The sequence below is a fragment of the Tympanuchus pallidicinctus genome, unplaced genomic scaffold (assembly GCF_026119805.1).
Source record: "Tympanuchus pallidicinctus isolate F22 unplaced genomic scaffold, pur_lepc_1.0 scaffold18, whole genome shotgun sequence".
In the NCBI taxonomy this organism is placed as follows: Eukaryota; Metazoa; Chordata; class Aves; order Galliformes; family Phasianidae; genus Tympanuchus; species Tympanuchus pallidicinctus.
The window spans coordinates 8,969,019-8,993,957 of record NW_026294699.1 but is presented as its reverse complement, the minus strand read 5'-3'; the positions used below and the strand labels follow the sequence as shown (position 1 = coordinate 8,993,957).

Here is a 24,939-nt window from a genome sequence, read left to right as displayed (position 1 = left end):
GGCTTTTTACTGAGGGAAATAAACCCAGCAGTGTGTGTTCCATCGTGAACTGAGGTTTGATGGCCGGGGCTGTGATGTGATTCTGTGTGCTGTACTGCTGCCATTCATTAATGGCTCTGCTGAAACACAGGAGCGATGCGGCCTTTCATCATCTCCAGAGCAATGAAAGTGTGGCAAAAAATAGCCTGTCCATCTGCTTGGGATGGATGAAGCCAGGCTCAGTTCTTATTCTAAGTCCAGGTGCTTCCAGGAAGTTGCGCCATGGATAAGTTTGACTCTCTGATTCCAGATCAATAACAAAAGCATTTCCTGTTCTGCACGCATCTGACTTCTCATCATGGGGAAAGGCCAGAACTCTCCTCTTAGCAATTAGGAATTGTACTCATTTCTGGAGGAGCACAGAACCTGTGTGTGCTGAGCACGTGGGGCAAAAGAAAGCTTTGCTCCCAAGGAACTCCCAGCATAGGCTGGAAGGAAGAGGCTGTGAGCTGGGTAAGGGAAGCCTGCCTGCATGGGAATGGGTTGAAATAACAGCAGAGAGTGAAATAGGCACACGGGAGCATGCAAGATGCTGAGAGGAAAATGAATCAAGTCGCTGTTGGTTTAAACATAGATCAGCATGATAAGCCAACAAACTGGGTAATAAACAGAAGGAGCTAGAATTGCTCTGATGAGATAAATTTGACCTAGTTGGTTTTATTAGGGAATCTAGAGGGGAAAAGTCACCTGAGGGAAGTTGTGAAATTAGTGATGATAACCTATTTAAGAAGAACTGAGTTGCAGAAGAGGAAGGGCAGCAGCACTCACGAACCCCACTGCAAACAGCTGTGAATGCAGAAGTGCAATAGGTTTTGGGAAGAGGAGCACAAGGTGTTCCATGGGAATCAGGTGTTGCAGTGGCTCCTCCAGGCCATGTCCCTGTGCCTCGCAGCTGGCCCTCAGTGAGGCTGGTGGTGGTTGCAGATCCCCTCTGTGGTTCCTCACTTGCAGTCAGTTTAAGATGTTTCTCTTCCTCCAGCAATAAATGCTGCTGCTGTCGGGCTGGTCCTGGGGGTGAAGGGAGAATGCGGAGCTGAAGAGAAGTGCACAGAGCTGTGGACAGATGCTTGGCACCACGCAGAGGATGCTTAGGGCTGAAGAGGGGAAGCTAAAATTTGCACGGAAAACCCCCAGGGCTGTGAAGAGGACCGTGGGGACGATGCTTGAACCATGAGTTGTATGCTTGGGGCTGCAGGGAAATGCTCATGGATAGGAGAGATGCTGGAAGCTGTAGGGGAGATGCTTGGGGATGTAAGGAGGATGCTCAAGGAGGGAAGGGATGCTTGAAGCTGCAGGGAGGATGCTCGGGGCGGCAGGATTGATGCTCGGTGCTGCAGAGGATGCTCACAAGGGACGCTCAGGGCCACGGGAGGGGGCGAAGAGGGGCGGGCGGCGGGGAGGAGGTTCGCGGGGCAGGGGCTGCCGGGGGGCGGCCGGGGGCTGCCGGGGCGGAGCCGCTGGGTGCCCCTCCCGGCTCCAGTATAAACCGGCGGGGCGCGGGCGCGGGGCTGCCTTCTCTGGGGCGCCCGGGGCTGCCGAGACGCCTCTTGCCCGCAGCCATGGCGAGGGGGCAGCTGTCGGGGGGCGCTTGGGGGGCTCTGGTGCTGTTGGGGCTGATGCTGCCGGCTGCACCGGCGGGAGCTTGGTACAAGCACGTCGCCAGCCCGCGGTACCACACGGTGGGACGCGCCTCGGGGCTGCTGATGGGCGTCCGCCGCTCCCCGTACCTCTGGCGCCGGGAGCTGCCGGCAGAACCTCTGCACCGCCCTGGCGGCACCGCGTCCGCCGCAGCCCCGCAGCCCCCGGGGAGCCTCGCGGGGGACCCTCCGCCACCGCCGCCCGGCCCCGGCCGCCTCCTGCAGCGCCTGCTCCGCCGGGGCTGGGGCTGGGGGGGGCCGCGTCCCGCACCCGCCCGGCCACCGCCCTCCGCCCACGGAGCTCAGGTAAAGCCGGGAACCGACGGGCAGAGCGGCCACCGGGGTGCCGGCGTGGGGCTTGGGGCGCGGGGTCGGTGTTCAGGAGATTTGGCATCGCTGGGTGCGAGGAGCGTCTCGCTGCCTTCAGCATCCCGGCACCGGGCGGTACGGAGTGAAGGGACCCCGCGGGACAGCCCGGCTCGTGATGGGGGATAAGGAGGGGGGGGGGAAGAGTAGCATCCTCATCATCGGGTGGGTGCAATCATGTGAGTTTGCAGAAGTCTGTGCTGCATTTTGACACTTGGACCACGAGGTCCCAGGGTAGTGAGCTGGGATGGTCAGATCTGTTCAGAGAGGCTATGCTTGGATTTTAGGGTGAAAAAAAGGGGCTGGGTGATTTCTGTGCCCCTGACTGGGGGATGACATGCCTGCACCCCGAGCTGTCAGTGCATCACAGGGGTGTTTGTGGGGTTGAGGAGCTCCCAGCATCGCCCCTCCCAGATTCCTTCTCCCTGCCTTCTCTGCTTTGCTCAACTGCGTGGGACTGTTTGAGGGCTGTTTCCAAACATTAAACCTCTTTCCTCTTACATCAGCAAGGATCCAGCATCCAGCTGAAATCCAGGGATGCTTCAACATGTTGGATCAGCCCCAAAACACGTAGCCACATCTCCTTCCCCCTTCCTTTTTTTTGGTGGAAATCTAGGAATTGTGCCTTTTTGGGAAAGTGCAGGCTTATCAGCTGTGCTACGCCTGTGCTGCCCTGGTCACTCCTGGCTGGAAGCAGAGGCAGAGTGGTGCTGGGCACCACACTTGTGGCCCAGACCTGTGTGTAGGATGCATTGCTCTGAATTCACGGTAAAATCTCCTCTGGAGCCTTGCAGGCAGGGCTGAGCCCAGGACTGGGGTGTTCATAGGGTTGCTTGCAGCTGCAGAGCTCAGTCTGCATACACAGTGTCAAAGCGGGGCAGAAAGGGTCTGCAGTGATGGTAGGTGAGCTCTGAGCCCACAGCAGGGAGCACGAAGCGTGGGTGGTATATAATAATCATAATGTAACACAGGGTCCCTTTTCTCCTTGCAGCCTCTCTCGATTGAAGACATCGCTGCGCTGCGCTGAAGGCCGGGCAGGGAAGCTCCAGGAGCTGAGCAGTGCCAGCTGCCCACGGTGGGGACTTTTCAGTGGCTGCTGAGTTCCATGGGCGCTTCTCCGGCTGCTCTGACCTCTGAAAGCATACAGACAATTGCATTCAAAAATAAATAAATAATACACATATCAGATTTTTTCTCACCCACTGTCTAAGTGCAGTGGTAAATTCATCTTGTTTTCAGGTCAGTTTAGTGCTATGAACTTGGGGAGAAACCAACAGGGAAGATATTTATTTTGTTTATTTTTTTTTTAGATTTCTGTACTTGCTTGTTTGCAATATGACACAAACACATACTGTTTGCTTCCTAGGATCTTGCCCTCATTAAACTGAGACTCAATCAAAGGAAACGTGTGTCATTGTGCAACCTTCTTATCCTTTTAGCATAGGTTGGTGTGGCTCAGCCAGGGCAGGCGCTGCAGCATTCTGGTCACTCCCAGATTTTTCTGACGTGATTTAACTTCTCGATACAGTTTTTTGGGTTTTTTTTTTGTGCAGTGTTGTGGTGAATTACTTTCAGTGCCCATGAGGGAGTTGCTGCCAGGCTGGGTGTCAGTTCAGATGTCAAAGATCGAGCCAGGACTGAGGATGGCTCTTGTGCTGGAATCCCCACTGAGTCCCCTCCCAATTTTCCCAGAGCGTTCAAGTTTCTGTTCATCACTATAACAGGATGGTACATGGATGGCACAAATGTGAGATTGCCATTAGGGCACTCGAAAAAGGCTGTGTCTGCTGCACTGCTCATCAGGCACTGGAGCAGCCAAAGAGGCAAATTTCTGCTCTTGATGGAAGTGAGTGACAACAGGAGGTGAGAAATGCAAAGGTCAGTGTTGCACAGGGGATGCAGAGAGGGCGATGAAGGGCGCTGGTGTGGGAAACGTGGCTGCATCATGCAGAAAAACACACTGCAATGCTCCAATATTGGGGCAATCCCGGTGAGACTCTTGGTTAACCTCCAGCCTTCCACTACTCACCTCATAAAATCATTCCTCCTGCAGCTGTGAAGCATGGGCTGATTATTTCTCACCTGGGGCCACAAAGTGATTTCCTCTGTGCTCTGAAGAAGTCTGGGCCTTCCCTGGGGGTCAGCAATCCCAGCCAACAGGAAGAAGCCTTCCCAAGGTGTTTAATTACTCCTCTCCCACGGGCACTGAAGCAATCCCTCCTTTATGAGCAGCCTCAGGAGAGCTCTGCCTCTCTCCTGCCTGCAGCCATATGGGCTGTGGATGGGATGTGGAACCCTAAAGCTGTCCTATGGAGACTCTGAAATGAATTGCAGCCTCAGGGGTTGTGGGGAGGCTGTGAGCAGGAGGTGCTAAGGGAGTGCAGTGGCACGGCGACGGCTTTGCCATGCCATCTTGTGGCCATGGGGTGCTGTGAGATGAGGGAGAGCAGGAAGGAGGCAGGAGCAATAGGTCTTTATCCCGACACCATGTCCCCATACCACAGTCCCCGTGCAGAGCACAGTGTCTGCTCTCTGTAGAGTCCCTTCCAGAAACATGAGGCCGTTCGCTATGGTGAGGCCCATCCCGTAAGTCCCACAGGGATGGGGCTGTTCTGGGGCTCCTTGCGTGCCATGTGGGGCTCTGCATGCCCAGCCTGGCTCCAGCGGACGCAGTGATGCTGCCACCCACCCCTCCATGCCAGCGGGCGCGTTGTGTTCCAGCCCTGCAGCAGACGAACCCTGGGGGCTGCAGCGGGCAGGAAGACATCCCACCCCACCCAGTCCAAGTCTGGGGCGGCTCCGCTTCCTTCCCCGTTCCTGGCCTCTCCCAGGAGCCCAGCAGCATCCAGCGGGGCAGCGGGCACAGCAGGGCCCAGGCTTGGCAGGAACAGGCGGCCCAGGAGGAACCGCCACGGTCTCCACGCACACACAATGGACGTAGGGCCCCGTGTGCTCTGGAGGAAGAAAACTCCCCAAGGAATTTCCTCCCTTCTTAGATCTGCTCCTCGCCCTGCTGAGTTGAGCCTTGCTATGGTGTGGTGCTGGAGGGGCTGGAGATCCCTGGGCAGGGCTGGTAGTCCCATTGGTGGTGGATGTCCCTGTGGTGCCAGGCTATGCTGGGTCCTGCAGGCCCTGCCCCATTGGGGCAGCCGTGGGGCTGGCCTGTGGCCTGTCCACACCATCACGCTTATGCTGCTTTGGGAAATTGAAAGGCCAGAGATAAGGAGTAGGAGATGTACAGAGCAGGGAGATAACGCTATCTCTGTGCTTTCTGTGCTTTAGCCTATTCCAAAGTTGTCCAGAGTGCTGATAAGGATAGAGCTGCTCAGAGACATGAGCAGAGATCTCCTTCAGCTGAGCCTGTGGGGTTAACTCACCAAGATTAAATCCAGGCTGAACCACCAGCATGGAGCTTCCATGCTCTCTGCATCCTGTGTCTGGACGAGCACCCCAGCTGCAAGGGGCAGGGCTGATCCCAAGACACCCCCCCCCAGCTCAGACTGCTTCTGTTACTCTTCCACTCGTCTAACCCAGGCTCTGGATCCAATCCAGCTCCTATGACTTGAGATGCAAGGAGGAAGCAGCTCCAGTTGAGTGAAATGTGGATTAACACTGAATTTCTCTTCCAGGTCTGGCAACGACCTTGCAGGCACATTCCTGCCCTGGGAGTTCCCCTCTGCACTGTTGATATTTCCGTGGACGTGGTCACCTGTGCTGCTCTGCTGCCAGACTCGCCTGGGGTGGGTGCTCTGGGGATGGGTGCATTCAAGGGTGGGTGCTCACAGGGTGTGTGTCCATAGGGTGGATGCCCATAAGGGTGGAAGCTACAGAGATGGGTACTCCTAGGGATGGGTGCTCCAGGGATGGAGCCAACTGCAGGGTCTGGTGCTGCTCTCCCTTTTATCCACATCCAGCTCTGATTTACTGAGCTTGAAGCAAAGCAAGCAATTAGCATGGAATGGCTATTTAATAAAATGAACAGGGCTAATTGCTTAGTAGCAGAGCCTGTTGTTGGTGCTGTGCCAAGCTGAGCAGGGTGGTAATTGCAAGCATCTGCACCGAGGCTCGGAAAGGAACCGGGCATCCCAATGGGCTCACTGAACCCAGGCACTGCTGTATGCCCAGGGCCCTTCCTGCTATGGCGTGCTGCACCACCTGAGGGCACCAACTGAATTCACAGCCCTTTTAGTGCCGTTTTCCCTGATTATAGTGTGCTGGAATGATATGGACAACATAATATATGGGGAGAGTGCAGGATGCCTTCCTTGGAACTGTATTTGAGTATATTCTGCCTTACCTCGCAGATATCCAGGTACTCCTTGGATAGGGACAGATGGGGCCGGACTGACACCAGCCACGTTTCTGCACAACACCAAGTGCAGTCAGTCCCTCTCTGGCACAGCACTGATAGCTCTGTTCTCTGCTTGCAAATCCCAAAGGGCCTGGGCAGATTCCCATCTGCCAGCTTGTGAAAGAGGCATCTCCCAGCTCCTGGGAGCATCACTGAATTGTCTGGACTTTCACAACTCACAAAGCATGTTATTAATCCTCCTGCTGATTAATCCTCCTTCTATCCCTATCAACCTCACTTATTTACAACTCAATAGTGCCACACACAGAAACCTTATGAAAACGAGACGATGCATTTCAGGAGCCTTCCTGTCCCTCCTGCAGCACAAATGCTTCACTGGGACTGCGCTTATTAACGGCCTGGGATAATTATAGCAGTGACAATGGCTTATCCACAACTGCCTGCGGAGGATGAGTGAACACTGCTGCCGACACCAGCCAGAGGAGGGGAGGAAGAGGAAGAGCATCGCCCCGGCAGCAGCTGCCAGTTCCAACACCAGAGGTGCAAACTGGTTCTGATGTGTGCTGCTTGCAGAGGGAAGCACTGGGAGCCTTCATCACCCTCCTCCCACCTGCAGCAGCAGGACCAAAGGTGTGCAAAACCTGAACTGCACTGAAATTGCAGCCCATCATCAGCACTGGGACACCACCCTCCACCTCTCACCCCGCTGCCCTTCCAACAGCCTCAAAGGCAGGGCTGCAGAGCAGAGATGTGCTGGACGTAGGCAGACCTCTGAGCTATGAGACTGTCCTGCTCCTCCCACGCCGGTCTGCCCACATTGCTGCCCTGCTGCAACCTCTCGTTGTGGTGTGTGTGTTTCACATGGGTTGCACAACGTCGGCAGACCGAAAGCAAACAGAGCTGTACACAGGTGTAGTTCCGTGTAACTGCAGCACGCAGCGAGTGGGCTGCAAGCAGATGTCAAATGGAAAGAGCTCCCAGCCCTCCCAGCACAAAGGTCTCATAAATTTCCCCAGCCTCCAGGGGAACGCAATTAGGATCCGGATATTGGGATGAGTCAGAACACACCAAAATTTAAATGGAATAAGAATTAATCTGTGCAATATCTGCTGAATATCTGAGCTCCTGGGGTCCTGCTGCCCTTTGTCAGCTCTGCCTTCAGCTTTGCAAAAGGCTTTTCCAGAGTGGCTCTCACAAATCTCAGCATCTGTGCTGGGCTGCATCTTCTCACACCTGATGCACTCAGTGCCAGGACAGACCCCACTTCACTTCTCTACACTTAATACAATTAATTTCTTTTTGTTTTTGTTTTTTTTTTTTAATGCTTTTTGGGTATAAGCCTGAAAAAAAGTCAACCAATTTAGGTCGCAGTTGAGAAAACGTTTACGCTCAAACAAATAAGCACTTGGGAAACACTCAAACATTTCATTTTTACCTCATTGAAACAGTATTTCTCCCCCCCTTTTTACTTTGTAAGATACCAACGCTTCCTAGAAACAATATTCAAAAGGGTTAAAACGTTCCACCCGACCACCCAAAAGATTTTCTCCCTTCAGTTTTTATTGCACTGAATAAAAACTTCTTTTGGTTCAGATAAACTTGAAACAATTCCTTCTCCTCCCTCCCTCTCTCCAGTGTTTCTTTTCTTTTTTTTTGGTTTGGCCAGAGAGCGGAAAAATCAATTATTCGCACTCCTCTAAACTGATTAAAAAAGCTTCAGGACTCCACAAAGAGGCTCAAGGGAGCAGTTATGTTGTACAGCAGATAAAATGCTCTCTGGATTCTCCACTTGCCTGCAGCAGCAGCAGTGCTGCAGGGACAAACCCAACGGAGCTGAGCTGGCACCCAATGCACTGCGACCTCTTCGTTGTGTCCAGCACAGCCCCTGCTGGTGTGCAGCACCTGAACATCCACACTGCCTGCAGGAAACGTGGGTGGAAAGAGAAAAATAATGCTTTCTTTTAATTCTTTTTGGTTCGAACATCCCATTGAAAAGTGACTTAATGCAGAACTTCAGTAGAAGCCCTCTCCTCTCCTTCCTCTATAAAAATCTGCTAGGAAAGCAGTTGGGGCATTGGAACAAGCCCCTCGACATTGGAACAAGACCCACAGCACCAGTGCTGTGATAACAGATCTGGGTTATTTCCTCCTGTAAAAGCTCTCAAGGAAATGAAATCAGAGATGCAAAGGGGTGAAGATGGGAATCTCTGTGTTTCAGCACAGCTGAATGACAGTGAGCCGAGGGCAGCTCAGCCGGGCAATGAGTGCAGCACAGCTCTGCTGCTGGAAGCTGGAGCTGGTGAGCCCTTCCCTGCAGCCTGGCATTGGGGGACACTAAGTTTTTGTCTGAGGCTACACATGGACCAAGGTGGGGAAAGGGCTGGGGGAACGTCAGTGCCCTGCAGACACAGAGACAAGCGGGATGTGGGGAGGGCATTGGGGCAGCTGAGCCCATGGCGGTCCTTGGTGAAATAGCTGTGTGCCATCTCAGAACTCTTTCCCAGGAACATCCAGAGCTTGTCAGGCCAGCAGTTCTGTTGGTGCCAGGCTGGGCGGACCAGCAGACATCCCCAAAGGGCTCTCCATCTCCAGGCTGGGCTGCAGCCTCCCCTCTCTGAACCCATCACATCTCAGCAGCTCTCTGGGAGCGAGGGGTCCCCATTCCCTCCCGTTCTCTTTCTGGAGAGCTGTGCTGCTCTGCGCTGCTTTCCATGCGTCCCTATCCGGGGGGAGAATGGGTTAGGGCTAGGGCCTGGCTCTGGCACTGCTGCGGTACCTTCTGGGAGTTCCTGCTCCCTCCAGCTCGGGGGTCTCCGAGCGGCCCCGTGGGAGCCGCGGCAGCCAAAGCAGAGCCCAGGGAGGCCCCGCTCTGCGCTCCCCGCACGATCCCGATCGACTCCGCTCTGAGCAGACCCGGGCGGCTCCGATCCCCGACACCCCCGCTCCGCGGGCATCCCCTCACCACCCGCCCCCGGGACACCACCGGATCCGTCCGCCCCGTTCCCGGCTCCGCCCGCCCCGTCCCCATCCCCAGCTCCGCCCCTTCCATCCCCATCCCCGTCCCCATCCCCTCCCCACTCTCCGCGCTCCCGGGCAGCGCGCAGTATGGCCGCGCTGCGCAGCGCCCCGACCCCAACGCCGGCCCCGACCGCGGCCCCGGCCCGGGCCCGCCCCTCCGCGCCCCGCCGCCCCGCGCCCGCCCCGCTCCGCGCATAAAAGGGCCCCGCGGCCGCCCGCCCCCGTTCCGCTTCGCTCCGTTCCGCCGCGCTCCTCCGCTCGCCCCGGCCATGGCTAAGGACCAGCTGAAACCGCGGCTGTGCCATATGCTGAAAGGGGAGAACGGCTACGGCTTCCACCTGCACGGCGAGAAGGGCAAGAGCGGGCAGTTCATCCGCAAAGTGGAGCCCGGTTCACCCGCCGAAGCGGCGGGGCTGCGCGCTGGGGACCGAGTCGTGGAGGTGAACGGGCTCAACGTGGAGCAGGAAACGCACCACCAGGTCCGGGACTGCGGGAGTGGGAAGGGGGGAGGAGGGGTGGGAGGAGTGCGGGGATCCCCCCCATCCCCCGAGGCTGAGTTCCCCAGCCGCCGTGCGGGCATCACCCCGGATCCCATCGGAGCATCCCGTCCCAGTGCGGTGCCGGGGGTGCCCGGTAGGGTGGGTGACCCAACGCAGGTCTCGGCCTGTTTGGAGTTCTTGCAGCCCGGAACACCTCGTTCCCACGAGAACGGCCGTGTCCCCGCTGCAGGAGGATGTTGTAATCGCGGCAGCCAGGAGAGCGAGGTGGGAGAGCTGAAGGTGTTTTGGCATGGGCAGGGCACTGCTGTGTTATGCAATCTATGGCGAAAAGGAATCGGGAGACCCGGGCTTTATTTCCGGCTCTGCTTGGTGCTTTTTTCGGCCACTTTAGGCAAGCTGCTGCAGCTTGGACTGGGCAAAGATGCCTCAAAATCTACAGATAGAGCCCTGCAGATGTTCAGCGGTTTGAGTGGCTGAAAGGTGATAGGGCTTTGTAGGGTTTAGTATCTGCTGTAGGGCACGGACAGAACTGGAGGGGATCCAAGTAAGACGGGTCCCAGTTCTGCAGGAGGAGCTGCATGCTTCAGGCCGTGTCCATTTCTGTTTATAAAACCAAATGTTTGTTAAATAGTTCAGCACAGAGAACAAGCAGTGAGTCTGGGGCAGCCGCTGCATGGCACCATGGTGTACTGGGTCCAAGGCTTGAGTGCAGGCACCTGGCATCTCTGCCAGTGATGCATTGTTGCACAGCAGGGTTGTGCCTTGTGCAGCCTTTGGTTCCAGCACTCTTTTGGGGTGTGTGTATGGGTTCCGAGTTCCATGGCATGGATACGGTGTTCTCCAGGGCAGAACCTTTCAGGGCACGGTGAGCAGGTCGGGTGTCTCCACTAAAGCCTTCAATTCCCCGCCCCGTGCTTAGATTCATAGGTTCCCATGCTGATTTTGCCTGTTTGGATAATCTGAGCCAGCTCTGTGAAAGTTGATGTTTGTCTTGAATGCGATTTCAAAACCACCCGAGGAGGCTCCGTGCTTTGATCCTGCTGGGCAGCGAGGCGGGCGGCGCTCTCCTGTTGGAAAGCATTGCAGCTCCCCGCTGGAATTCGGATGCTGGGGAAGGAGCGATAGCAGATCCGAGGTGGCCTGCTGTGGCTTTGAAATGAGCAGGGGCTTCTTGAAGGCCAAAGGGAATAGGAGGGACTTTCCCTCTCCTGTTTCCAGCTGGTGGAAGAAGGATGGAGCTGTGGCATTACTGCTGTGGAGCATAGGATGGGGTGTCCTATGGGGCTGGGGCTGTTGGGGAGCAAACAGGCCCAGATTGTTCCTGCTGCAATGACACCTGTGCCTGAGCATGCCCCAGGACCTGCTCTTCTTGCCCAGCCAAGAATGACTTTCCCCAGTAAAATGCCAACCAAGGGCATGCTACAGGGTGGGTGATGCTGCTCTGGTGCATGAGTACAGCTGGAACTGAGCACTGCTGCAGTCTCTCCTCTTCACACTGTTTTAATTGCTGTCCTTGGACAAGTAACGCTTCCCCATGCACATCTGAAGCTGCAACAGGATGGCAATGGGAGCAAACAAGGCTTTGCTGTTCAGTGTAACTGTTTCTGGCTAAAGCTAGCTCTATAAGGAGCAGGAGGTGTTCCCACGGTGTCCTGTTCTGCTTGGGATGCAGCACTGCAGCCTGCTTCTGGTGGTGGGCAGAATAGTTGGATGCCACAATTCGGATCCCATGGCACAGCGAAACCTTGGAGGGGGCTGAAATGGGGCTGTGTGTGGGACACCTTGTGTCCTGTGGCTGTGACAGCTCATGGGGTGCCCACAGTGCTGGTGACCAAGAGCAACCCCTTTGTGTGACTATGGCACATCCTGGGGAGTGTGTGGAAGCTTGTGCTATGGTGGTCTTGGGTAGAATGCCTTCTTATTCTGCTCATGCATCTGCACCAGCAAAGCAAGCCCAGAGATGACCAAGCTGTGCTGGTGGCATGGGAAAGCCTCTAGGTCCACTCTGGTGACACCAGAGCTCTGTGCGTAGAGGCACTGCATCCAGAGTGGAAGGGAAAAACTGAGCCCCTACCAGCACCCTCTCTGGAGCTGCAAGGTTCTGCTCTGGGCCAGTGCTGGCTCCCAGGGTGGGAGCGGGTTTGGGTGGAGCCGTGGAGGATGTGGGGCAGGGAGCTGTGCGGAGCAGATCCAGAGGTGCCAGATGCAGAGCGGAGACTGAGCCGTCCTCAGAGCTGCGGGTCTGGGTCCTGGCCATGGCTCGGAGGCGGGTAGGAGATGGGGTGCTTTGCTGGGTGCCTGCTTAGCTCTCAACCCTGCTACTCCATCTCTAAGGATGTAGCTCCTGTAGGAGCTGGAGGCAGCTTGGCTGTTGTGCCATGGGCAGTGCTTCATAGCGCCTGTGTTGGGTTGGGATGCTTCTGCTGTCCTGTTCTGCTTTGCTGTTCTAGTGCTGCAGCTGTTTGGAAGGACTTGGGGGCTTGTTGGGGGGCTTGTGATATGAGCTCCCCAGTGCTCACAGTGCAGTTTGCATGGTGCTTGAGTTCCAGTGGCAGTCTGGGGGTTTCCCGAAAAGGAGAACACTTTGCTTTGTGCAGCTGCTTTGAGGAACATGCCCTGGCAACTGTGGTTTCCCCAGCATGCGGTGCTTGGCAGGGACCAGCCCAGCTCCTGTGCCAGTGGCAGATCTGCTGTGCTATGTTGGATCTGTGCGACTTTTCTCGCTGCCAGTAGTGAGAACTACTGTACTGCAATGGTGCCTGCAGGACCCAAACTCTAGGCCTGAGAAGGAGGGAGGAATGTGCAGGATTCTACCATTGCTTTTCCTGCATGCTTCCCCCACCTTTCTGCCCATGTGCACCTCCTACCCCCACACATCAGCTGTTTGCTCCCAGTGCCTTTCTGGAGATGTGCCCTGTCACAGGTACTGGTGTAAGCAGCATCACCTGGTGTTACACAGAAGTGGATCTGAAAAGGAGCAGATGGGTTTTCTGGGGCTCAGTGGAGCAGCAGCCTGCAGACAGGTTATGGCTGGGAGCCCTCCTGGTGTGGGGCAACAGGTGTTGGTGCTTGCTGGGTTGGTTTGCTCAGCACATGCAGCCATGTCTGCAGTCTATAAATTTCATCTTGGTTGTTTTTTTTTCATTTGCAGATACTGGCTCTGTTGACCTTGAATGGAGCTTGCAGGGGAGTAAATAAATGCTGGCTAATTGCACATTAGGCTCGTTTGTCACTTCTAACCTTGGTGGTTGCAGTATCTGGCTGGCCTGACCTAGATAGGGCAGGAGCTGTAAGGAACCCTTCTCTGCTTCAGGGCTTCCCCAGCAAATGCAGGCTGTCACAGGGCCATGAGAGGTGGCAATGTCCCCCTGCAGCTGGGGAGGGTGGCAGAGCTGTGATACCATCCTCCTCTTCGTAACGAAGGCCTATGTAGGCAGCAGGTGATGCCCAGTGAGTTACCACCCTGAGGCTGCAGGCAGAGGCTTCTGGAGTCTTTTTCTGCCCTTCTCCCTCACATTTCCTCGATTATTCCCCATTCCCACCCCATCCTGCTGTGCTGTACTCATGTGCCCGCTCGACTGCCCTGGAGCTGAGCGCAGCTCTCCACTTTCCCACGTGTGAGCTGCCCTGTGCTCCCCTTCCTCCCTGCTGGGCTGACACCGCCAGCTCCTTTCAGAGGATCTGCAGTCACAAAAAAAAAAAAAGTGAAAAAGTGAGGCTGTATGAGGACAATGGTCCCATTCAGCTGTGCCTGGAGCTGGAGAACAGCAGGGACGGGCTCATCTCCTGGTGCTGGTTTCCCTTATCTCTGCTGTCCCATCGCACAGAGGGATGAATGCACGGATCAGATTGTTGCTTTCATAAATCTGCTCGGGGATGGGGGGGGTGGGGAGGGAGGGGGTCAGGATGCTGATGTTGAGAGTGCAGCAAAGGCAGTTGAAACACTGCGTTTGTGCTCTGGTTCTTGGTGCAACCTAGTTTTCTACCTTGCGTCTGGTTCTCTGCCCCGTCCCTGGGTATGGGGGGAGAAAGAAGCCCCAGGTAAGGGGGGGGAGGAAAGGGGGGTAAGGGTTTGCAGGGCTCTTTATGCAGTGGAACTGTGCTGTCCCTGTGAAGGATGAAGCCAGGCAGCAGGATTCAGAATGCATGTTGTTTGATGGAGCAGCACACTTGCAAGTGGAGCAGAGGGGATGATGTCCAGCAGTGTGTGTGCAGCTGGGCAGATCCATCATTTGGGTTGGGCTGGAAGGAATTGTCACTGTCACCCATGGCTGCAGGCTGTGCCATCGTGAAGGATGCCAAATCTCTGCTCTCCTCCCCTGTTGCCTATAGAGACAGCAACGGTTGTGTACCCTGCAGTGAAATGGAAGCAGCAGGAGAGCACCAATGGGCTGAGGGTCCTGAGATACAGCTCCCCCCCAAGAAGTGGGGAATCACAGAATCACAGAATCACCCGGGTTGGAAGGGCCCTCAAGGATCATGTAGTTCCAACCCCCCTGCCTAGCAGGGCCACCAAACGTACACATTCAGATCAGGTTGCCCAGGACCCCGTCCAACCTGGCATTGAACACGTCCAAGGACGGGGCATCCACAACCTCTCTGGGCAGCCTGTTTCAGGACCTAACCACTCTCCTTGTAAAGAACTTCCCCCTAACATCCAACCTAAATCTTCCCTCCTTCAACTTGGATCCATAATCTTTGGGCTTCTGCTCACTTCTCCTTCTCCTTTGCAGGTGGTGCAGCGCATCAAAGCAGTAGAGACAGAGACCCGTCTGCTGGTGGTGGACAAGGAGACAGATGAGTACCTGTGCAGCCTGCGCCTGACATGCACAGAGGAGATGGCACACAGTGGGATCCTGCTGGGCTCCAGCATCTCGCCCTCCAAGTCAGTGGGCAGCGACAACGGGGAGGTGTGGAAGCCACAGCTGGAGCTGAGCGCAGGCAGCCTGCAGCGACACTCACACAGCTTCTCCTCACACGGCAGCAGGAAGGTGAGGGCAGAGCTGGTGGCATGATGTGTGGCTGGACAGCAGGATGTGTCCCATTGCAAGTGTGCTTCCCATCAGCAAACCTTCTGTATGTGGCTTTGGGGAACTCAGTGTGTCCCAAAGCTGTGGGTGAGCTGCCCCATGGCCTTGTATGCTCTGCTGGAAGCAGTGTTGGCTGCTCCTTGAGGACCTACAGAGAGCAGCCAGACTTGGGGACAACCAGGCTGCCCTGGCTGATGTTGTTGTCCCTGTCTGGGGACAGGCAGCTCATGCTGTGGATGTGATGAAGTTGTGCTCCTTAACTCAGTCTATTTCTGTTACTGCTAGGATGGAGGGAACAGCTGGATTGAATGTGTTCTCAGCTTTTTGCTGAAATAGGAAGGAAATAAGCTCTTTTTCAAGTGGTCTGAATCTGGACTGTGATTCTGCAGTAAGCGCCTTTTATTAGTAAACTCCTTTTCAGCAAGGAAAGAATTTGAGGTGGAAGATGTCCAGTTTCCATGGCTGGCTCCCTGCTGGGAGGGCGGTGATGGCACAGCCTTGCACGCACAGATATGCAGCACTCAGCCCCAGCACTGCTCATGCATGGAGTGTGAACATGACAGTCAGCACCATGCAGCTGGCTGTCCCCACCTGAATCACTGAGGGGGTGAACCCTGCAGCCCTGTGGTGCTGCTTACAACCAGGCTGTGCAAGGCTTTCCCTGCTTCCAAATCCAGCTTTAGCACTTGTTGCCCTCAGGAGCCCCTGTGGGGTAACAGCTCAAGCAAATTCTGCATGGGGATGAGGCATAGAGCAGGCTGTGGAGTTATGAGTGGGGTTCTGCCTCTGACCGTTTCCCCCCCCCCTTGTATGAGCTGCTTGTGTTGGGCAGGGCTTTGCCTGTTCCAGGGCTGTGCTGGTCTGGGGGGCCACCCTTCCTAGGGGTGCTTTAGGCTGTGATGTGAAGGTATCCTAAGGGCTCTGGGTGACAATGGAAGTCAGTGTTGTGGGACTCATAACCCCCTGGGGTGGTTGGTGGGACAGGAGAAGGGAACCGGGGAGAGAGGGGCTGCAGTGGGGAGGGCCATGCACGGCTTCCCAGGCTGGGGGTTTCCTATCCTGTCTCTGTTCCTTTTGCTGGGTGAAATCCAACAGTTTGTGCTGACGGGAAGTTGGGCGCGGGGAACGGGCTGGTCCTTTCCGGCCTTTGGGTTTCGGCTCCTCCAAGGAGAGGGTGGGACAGGGAGAGCTGAGCAGGAGGGGGGTGCAGTGTGGGGGGAGAGCCTGGACCCCCCTGCGGAGAGGCTGTGGGGTTGGTGAGGGTAAGCGCATGGAGCAACCGCTGTGTTTGAGGCTGGTGGTGCCAGAACCCGTGCTGGCATGCAGCAGATGCAGTGCCCAAACAGGACTTAGTGACCTGTGGTGGCTTTGCTTTGGGGAGAGCTCAGTGGGACTGTCCCAGGTAGATACCATCCATGGGGACACTTCAGAAGCTGTGGCTCCTGGAGCGTCACTGCCCCCAATGGGGCTCTTTGTGGGGCTGCTGAGCAGCTCTGAGCCTGCTGGGTGCTGGCAGTGGCTCTGCAGTTGTTTTGTTCCTGCAGCAGCGCTTCGAACAGCTGAGTGCTGTGGGATTTCCTGTTCAAGGTCACTGCTGCACTGGGGCCACAGGTGGCTGGAGCTGCAGGACCTGGTCTGCGCATTGCAGCCCGGCTTGCTTCAGGGAGGCAGCACCCTGCATCCTGCAGTGCAGGCTTCAGAGAGGCAGAAGGCCCTGCAGTTGGGCTCCCCTAAATCAGGTCTGTTCAGCACCAGGCATTGAGCAGTTGTTCAATACAGCAAGGAGCAACTGGAGATGAGGAGGGAAATGTGGCAGCAGGGGTGTGATGCAGTAGGCAGGGTGGGCACAGCTCTGCCAGCCTCCCCCCATGCTTGTTTTAGAGCAAGAAGTGCCAGCAGCTCTGGGCAGTGAGGTTAAGGTGTGACCTGGTGTACTGGACGCAGTGCCTCCAGCAAGCACTGTAGTGCTATGAATAATTCAGCACCTATTTAAAATCAGGGAGCAGGGTGGCAGGGCTGGCTGCCAGCAGTGTGTGCCCGGTGGAGCACAGCACCATGGGGACTTAGGGCTGTGGTGCCGCAAGGACTGCAAGGCCCCACTTCTGCAGTGCTGCCTCCCTTACTGCTGAAGGAGACTCACCTGAATGCCCAAAATCTTCTCTAGAAGAATTCTGCTGTGAATTTGAGGTGCAGTTTTCCCTGCAGGCAAACAAAGCTGGTTACCCTGATGCCTCCCACAGGGAGGTGAGATGTGACTCCATCTCTGCAATGTTGCTGTATGTGCCTGCTGGGAGCTGCTGTTATTGCAAAGGTGCCTTTGGGGCAGCACTGTTAAATGAATGCTTGGGCTGACGAGGCAGCAGGGGTGCGTGCTGCAGTGCGTAGGCAGCTGAGGTCCAGGGCTGTGGTGTAGGGCTGCCTGTGGCTGTTGGGATTGGTGCCTCACTGTTCTCCAGCTGTGTTTGCAGGAAAAACAAGAACAGCAAGGCCTTTGGGACGCGATTGGAATGGTGCAATTCTCTCATTGCTGTTCTTGTCTCACCAAAGCATGATTTGGGGATGCAAAGGGACTGCCGTGACACCTTTATCATTTGCATAGCAAGCACACATCTTTAGTAGCTCCTGGCCTACTGTTCTCACAGGGGAATTCTTATGCAGGGGAATTCATGTCCAGGTGTTAAATAGGAATGCTGGGGCTGTGCTGCATGCTGGGCTTGGCTGTATCCCTGCAGCTGGCTGATGGGCTCAGTGCTGCAGGCAGAGGTCTGGTCCAGTTGCCACACCACACAGTCTGTGTGCAGTGCAAGAAGTGATGTGGGCAGTTGCTGAGTGCCCTCAGCTCTTGATACTGGAAATCCTGGAGGAGCCTGGCTATGCTGGGGGAGTGGTACAGCCTTAGCTTTGCTCCACAAGCCATGAACAGCTGGAAAATGGGTGATCTCTTTGGACTTAAGGCATTGCAGTGACAGTGCAGTGTGCCACCAGCCTACCACGTACCAGGAGCAGCTGTGGGCCTGGAGATGGCTGTGCTGCTCCCCAAGGAGCACTGAGCCCAGGGGTCCTGCAGGTGTGAGCAGTGCTGACTTCAGGGGGGTAAATATTTACCCTTCTGTTTGGGGTCAGGAATAAGAGCTTTGTTTCTATTGCAAACAAAACTCTGCATTGCAACATCTCGTGCCGCCAGCTTTCTGCCGGAGTGCTGAGAAAGGAGTAACATAGCACAGATGTTTTTGGAGAACTTTGCCAATTCAGTTGAGGCCCAAAATTTAGGGCTTGTAGAATAACCACAGAGATGTAATAAAGCCTAACATGAGCAGAAGTGTCTGGAGTAATTATGAACTTTGGAGAGAAAGGAGGGGGAAAAAAAAAAAAGCAACAAAACTTAAATAAATGTGTGGCTTAAATTAAAGCACTTCCCTACAGCATCCTGTGCTGCTCAGTCTCAGTGGCTGAGAGCAGAGGGAACAGCAGGACCCATCCCTGGTTCCCCTGCCCAGGGCAGGTAAAGGCTCAGATAAACCCTCCAGCATGGAGCAGGGGAGCTGTGGCTGCATCCCTGTTGTGTTCCCTGCTATTCTTGCAGCATCTTTCTGTGGACACTGTGGTAGCTGCAGCTTTATTTCTGCTTGAGGCTGCATCTGGGTCCCAGCTTGGCGTGGTGTAGGGATGCAGCCTGGCAGCAGGAGCACTCCCTTACAAGCACCAACCTTACCAAGCCATTTCTGCTCTGGAGCTGCTGCATCAGCAATGCCCTTGGCAGTTTGGGTTACTGCTCTGCTGTGTGCTGTGGGTCTGAGATGGAGTATGGTGTCCTATGCCCTTGCTGGAAAAGGGGAAATGGCTGCAAGGAGCCTGGGGGCAGCGCCCTGTGATGCTGGAGCTCAGCCCCGGGAGCTGAGGCTGGGCTTGCTTTTGGGATTAGCATATTAATCCAGTCCCAGAGGCAGAGCTGGCATGTGGGGAAGCCGGCAGCCTTGCGCTAGTGCTGACCCCACTGCATTATTGATGGAGCTGTGCTCGCTGGCATCGTGTGTCACTCAACATGGGAGCAGCTCCAGCTCACAGCGACATGGGAACTGGGGAAATGCACACAAATAGCCGTTTTTCAGACCATTGTCTTCCCTGACCACCCAGGAAGATGGTGCTTAGTGAAAAGGAGGGGGATGAGACCTGTGTTTTTGCAGACTACCTTCCCAGGAGCGTTAGGGACTTCCAGGAACTGGATGTGTTTCTGCAGCTCTCTGTAGTGCAGAGCTGTGCAGGCAGCTGAGGGCCGTTTGGGTCTGTGCAGTTTGGGGCTCTGTCCCATTGCCTCGCTGGGGGCAGGTCCAATCCCATCCTTGTGCTTTCCAATCTTCTCTGCTCTCCCCTTGAGCATCAGCAATCTGTTAACTTCTGACTTTATTTGTTCTGCTGTCAACTTTAGGCTGGCACTGTGGCATGTGAGATGTGCTGGAGTCTCGGACTGTGATGAACCCGCAGAGGAGAAGGGTTCCTTGGGCATTGCCACAGCACTGGGAGAAGGGGCTCTGGAGGGCAACGTGCAGCTCACTGGGGGGGATTTTCATGCTGGGTGGTGCAGGAAGCCCATCCCCGGAGGAGAGCATCCACCCCGCGGCTGAAACTTCCTCCGGGGGATATTTTTAGTGAAACACAAAAGTGAGAGGCAGATAGAGACAGGAGGAGCTGCGCCCTGCCGAGTGCCTTTGTTCCTGGGGCTGTGTGCTCCCAAAGGGACAGAGGGGTCAGCCCTGGAGACCTGTGAGGGGACAGCAGTGCGGGTGGGTGAGCGCATCCTGGAGTGGTGACACTGCTGACACCAGGAGATGTGACCCTTCTGCATCCCCTGGGTCCTGCATCCCATGGTCCCTCCCATCTGCATCTCTGGATAATTGAAGGCTTTCCTTCAATATGTTTTAAAACACCAATATCCAATGGGAGTGGCTCAGAGCGCAGCGTGCTCCGGCGCAGTCAGCCCCAGCCCCTCTTGCTCATGGGGATGCTCTGAGCAGATTGGTTTAATAACAGCCTGCTCCCTGCCAGTCACTTGGAGGTTCTGTTCAATAGCACAGTTATTAAATGGTTTCCAATAAATTGAAATTGTTCTGGCAGGAGCTGGGCCTTCTGCATGCGCCTTGGCAGCAGTGCTGTGTCTGTGCTGTGACTGCTGTGTCCCTGTGAGCAGTTTGGGGCCAGGGTGGTGGTCTCATTGTGGCGCAGGGGCTGCAGCTCTGGGGAGTGGCACAAGCTATGGAGCTGGAAATCAGCAGGGCAGACTTTATTTATTAATTTTGCAACGTGTTTCTTGTGATGAGTTTGTTTTCGTATGCAAAGCAGTCTGCTTTTGTAAGTCCTTTGATTTCTAATGTGCTCAACGCTTCAGAGCTCAATGCCTTTAAACTACACTGCTTTTGTGCTGTGTTACTTATTCCTAAGCCCCCACAAAATGAACTGTGGAGACCATGCAGTCATGTTGTCCCTCCAGCACCATCCCCAGTGCCCAGCAATGTGTGCCTGGCTCCCGTGCTGGTGCTGCTGTGGGTGATGCTCTGGGCACAGCCCTGTTCCGTGTTGGTGCATGGGACTGGAGATTTGCTGTGACCGAGGGAGGCAGCAGGTGTGGGGGAAGGTGTCAGGGTGACATCAGTGCTTGTGGGGAGTGGAAACACGTGGAGCAAACATGCAGCATATGGTGGCTTTGTGGCACACATTCCTGGGCTGGAGAGGGCTGTGGTTTCTAGCTGTTGGGCAGGCGTGCTGCTTCCAAATGGGGGTTCAAAGAGCTCTCTTTAATCTGCAGAGCAGTATCCTCTGCCGATTGCAGCCATCACAGTGCACAAGTGAGACACCATGGCTGTCTCATTGCCTCTCAGTGTGTTTTGTTCTGCTCTTTGGTTGGGGAGACCGAGACTGAGAAGTTCAGTGATTTACCCAATGTTGTAGGAGAGCTCAGTGCATTCGATTCAGGTCCAGTTTTGGCTCTCAGCACTTGGCTCTGTCTCTCGGCATGGAGCTTTCACAGGCAGTGGCCTCTGGAGGCTCCAGGTTGGAAAATAAGAGAGAAAAACTAAACTCTTAATCAGCACTGGGCTTCTCCTGGTCCATACGTTTCTGTATGTAAGGAATTAAAACCTGGATTGTAGACATAATTATTTCTGGCAAGATCCATATTGTAATTTCATTTCACTGCTGCTCTTGCCTGTACCCCCCCAGTGTTTTGGTTCCACTGCTGCATGCCCTTGAGCCATAGCCAGACTTGGAGCTGGGTTTTTGGCCAAGTCTCTCTTTTCCCACTAACATCATGCATGAGTCTGCTATGGGGTGAGTGCAAAGATCCATTAGCAGTGAGTCCTGAAAGCTATGCTCAAAGCAGCGTCTCCAGCAGGGAAAAGGCTGTTTCCTATGGGCACTGGTGCTGCAGCAGCATGTGGGGTGGCTTTGTGCACTCCTCCCCTCTGTTGAAGGGCACTGAGCTGTGCTCCCCAAGGTGCTGGGGTGGCAGATGGAGGGGATGGGGCTGTGGTGAGTTGGTGGGGTTCTGACACAGACCCTTGGAGCTGCCAATCCTGTTAAGTGCAGCCCTTGTCCCCCCAGGAGTCCCTGCAGCGTTATGTCACTAAACCCTCTTAGGGATTTACAGGGCTTAATCCCCTTGAAGAAATGAGCGGCACAAAGGGCAGCGGGTGGGCTAATCCCTGCTCACTACTCGGTGGGTTGACCTCCTGCCCTGGTGTGTTCCATGGGAATGGGACTGTATCACCCCCCAAAGTGCCTGATGGGGCTCATGGGGCTTCAGCTGCTCCTGCCATGCGTGGCATTCAGCCTCAGTGCTCCCCATCCCTGCAGGCTGAGCATCCCTCATGAGCAACTAGAGAGCATCCCAGGTAAAGCGGTTAATTCTGGCCCTGTGGGTGCTCACAGTTAGCGGGATTTAATTAAGACAAGCCCTAATTTGTACTAAGAGGGATGAATAGTACTTTGCCTACAAAAGCGCCCTGCTCTTGCCTGGAAGCTGTGTATGAGCACAGGGCTTGCACTGATATAGGGGCTGTGTGTGCCCTGGGGATGGAATGTGTGTGCAGTATGCTGGAGGGGCATCCCTAAGGCAGGAGTAAAAGCTGTCCATTGGTTGCTGAGCATCCCAGAACCCTGACCCTTCTCTGCCAGCCCAGGCCGTGCCTGGGGGGCTGTTTTTGGTCCTGCTTTGGAGCTCTCATTTCTATTCTGCTCTTCCCACAGAGGCAGCCTGCAGCAGGGGGATTCAGAAAGGGAAAATGGTGTCAGCCAAACACGGGGCTGCTGGGAACCATGTGCTCACTTCCCCATGGTTATCATTGCCCGCAGCCAGGGCCCGGTGCTGGCACCAGTGGTTATCAGGGCTCCTTGTGCCTGTGCTGCACGTGTCTGGCATGCAGGGCTGTGCCACAGCTGCCCCTTATCTGCCCCAGCAAGGCTGCCTTGGTGGTGATAAATGCTTGGTGCCTTGCAGCCTTAAAGGTGATTGCTAAGGCTGTTTCCAACCCCAGCCCTTCTATGATCTTCTGCTGCCATTTGGAGCTGGGTTTAAAATGAGGGTTTGGAGCGGAGTGATACAGCTGTATGGGAAGTAGCTTTGTTTCCCATCGTGTCAGTTCTCAGTTCAGTCCTGGGTTCCAATGCTAGTGACAGCTTGCATCCCTTCGCATCACTGCAGAAGAGGCTGGGTTACAGACATGGAGGAGGGGCTCTGTCAAAGCTTAGGATGTGGGTGGTGTGCCCAGCTCTGCTGTGGGCAGGTTTAGTGCAAAAGCCATGAGCTGTGGGGCTTGGGAAGGAGGGGATAGTTAGTGGGACATGCTGAGAGCCAGGGGCCTCATTCTGTAAGAGCTGCACCCCCGGATATTTTATTGCATGGCTTTTTAAAACCAAAAGGCTTACCAGTGAGCTAACCCCCCGGCATGGGTGCTGCAGTACTGCCTTTACTTTCATTCTAAGGAATGCAGAGGATGTAGGGAGCCCTCCCCCTGCCCCGTTTCCTCCAGCGATCCGTGCCGCCTGGCCAAGACAAATATTAGTGGTAAACTATTGAACTTCCCCGGTGCTCCCGGAGCTCACAGAGCAGCGCCTGTTCCCCTGCTCTGTGCATGGGGCTGGGCACTGGGGCTGTGGGGTGGGCACCAGGCATGGGTTGCGCTGCAAACAGCACCCGTGGCTCTGCCTTTGGCTGTACCCTAGGGCTGAGGGAGGCTGCATGGGGTCAACAGGGGTGGGAGCCCAGGGATGTGCCCTATGCAGTGTTTTGCAGGCACTGGGGTTTCGCAGTGAGTGGCCTTGCAGTGTCCATTTCATGGTGGGAGCCCCCGCAGCATGACATGGGAGCTCTGCCATTCCCAGGAGGGTTTTCCTGAGCAGTTGTGGTCACTGCAGGGCATGTGCTTGCCGCGGGGCATCGTGGTGACACCCAGTGCTCCCCCCATGCAGTGGGGGCACAAAGCTGATAAGACTGGATTCCTGCTAATGACCGGGATTATTAAAGGCAGTTAACGGGGTCAGCATTAATGAATGATGCAGTGATTGCTCAAGACTTGGCCTTGGTGAGAAGCTGGGGAGTCCAAAGGGCAGCTGATGCTGTGAGGTCGGTGCTTTTACGGGGGTGGCTCTGGCAAGAGCTGTTGTCCCAGCTCCTCTGTCAGCAATCTCAGCCCACGTGTGGGATGTGCTGGAGCTCTGCCCTGTGAGGTGGCAGGTCTGTGCTCCATTGCCTGCACGTGGAGAGGTGCTGGGGGCGTGGAGACGTGGTGGCAGTGGGCTTTGGGACAGAGTGGGATTTACGGTGGGTGTGGGAAGGATGTGGGAAAGACATTTTCCCCCTTTCCTCAGCCTGGCACAGTGCAGCCACTGCTCCTTGCCTTCCACCTACCCACAGACACAGCTCCATTGGCTCTGCTGTATTGCTGGAATGTCGATCCCATGTTTTTCTTTGTGAATACATTCCCAGCCCACAAGGACTTGCTTTACTGCCCTGTTATCCTATACAATTCCCCTCTGGAGCAGGGAGCTCACGGGCTTCTCGACTGTGTGTTTCCTTGGCAGATTGCACTGGAAAAGTTTCTCTCTCTGAAAGCAAACACGTGCACGTGGCGTTTTCTGTTTCTCTGTCCTGCCCCCTCCGTTTTTCTTCCACCACTGGGGCCAGCTGCTCCCTGCCAAGCACGCGCTGCTGCACCCGCCCCGTCGGGCGGGAATGCATGTGCTGGGGGAGAGGGGTTCCCTCAGTGTCCGAATCTGCTCCAACAGCAGCCAAGAGGGAGGGAAAAAGGCTGCATCTCGCAGTGTCTTGCTGGGAAATTCCCCAGCTAGAAGGGATTCCTGAGAAATGACATGGAGATTGCAGTGCTTGGCACTTGTATCAGCAGGGCTGGGCTGAGCTCATGGTGCATGGAGAGGATGGTGGTGCCCAGCATAGGGCAACTGCATTGCTCTGGGCTCCCTGTCTAGCATGTCCCTACTGGGGACATGTGGCCATCACCAGAGGATGCTGACTGTGGCAATCCTTTGCATGCCCTGTGCTGTGTGGGGATTTGTTGTGCTGGGGGGTGTGGAGAGAAGTGAATCCAGGCTTAACCCTGCTGCTTAGGGCATCAGCACTCAGTGAGGCCATGGTCTTGTTTCTTTGGCAGCAAGTTACTGGGAGGTGACACGTGGGTGGAAGGCAGGTTGCCAGCAGGATGCTCTCCCTATCATTCATTCTCCCTGGTGTGAGATGCCCATGGGGTGCCTGAGTCTGGCAGCACAGTCACAGCAGGGCTGAGGCTCCATCACTGCCTTTTCTTTCCCTTTGCATCCTGCTTATGTTCCCTCCTGCTTGGCATTTTCTGAGGGGACCATGGGTGTCCTAGGAGGGGCTGTTGCCAGGTCTCAGCTCTGTGTTATAGCATGGTGCAGCTCATGTGAGGCCTGGGTGCTTCAGAGCATGGCTTGGGGAGGGTGATGCACAGCATGGCACTGATCTGAGCGAGGTGCACACTGCTCTCGAGGAAGCGCAGCATTTTGGCACT

General features: G+C 55.5%; 2 protein-coding genes across 3 annotated transcripts in view; both read left to right on the top strand.

The window, feature by feature from the left end:
• The first annotated feature begins 1,598 nt into the window (after nucleotides 1-1,598).
• On the top strand, nucleotides 1,599-3,442 carry NPW (neuropeptide W). The gene is made up of 2 exons (XM_052680064.1): nucleotides 1,599-1,982; nucleotides 3,034-3,442. The coding sequence occupies exons 1-2, from the start codon at nucleotides 1,599-1,601 to the stop codon at nucleotides 3,067-3,069; spliced, it is 420 nt and encodes a 139-aa protein (XP_052536024.1). The 3' UTR covers nucleotides 3,070-3,442.
• Nucleotides 3,443-9,568: 6,126 nt separating this feature from the next.
• Nucleotides 9,569-24,939, top strand: part of NHERF2 (NHERF family PDZ scaffold protein 2) — a 28,360-nt gene continuing 12,989 nt past the window's right edge. The window contains exons 1-2 of one of the 2 annotated variants that reach the window (XM_052679665.1): nucleotides 9,569-9,851; nucleotides 14,606-14,863. In XM_052679665.1, the coding sequence (XP_052535625.1) occupies nucleotides 9,642-9,851; nucleotides 14,606-14,863 (468 nt within the window). In that variant the 5' untranslated portion in view covers nucleotides 9,569-9,641. Of the gene's footprint in view, nucleotides 9,852-12,070; nucleotides 12,143-14,605; nucleotides 14,864-24,939 lie in introns of those variants that run through there. The other variant, XM_052679666.1, reaches the window with a different exon arrangement.

Bases quoted from the DNA above. Each gene is read 5' to 3' on its own strand.
- NPW (XM_052680064.1), top strand. From the start codon at position 1,599: ATGGCGAGGGGGCAGCTGTCGGGGGGCGCTTGGGGGGCTCTGGTGCTG. The intron at 1,983-3,033 runs GTAAAGCCGGGA...TTCTCCTTGCAG, and splicing joins CCTCCGCCCACGGAGCTCAG to CCTCTCTCGATTGAAGACAT.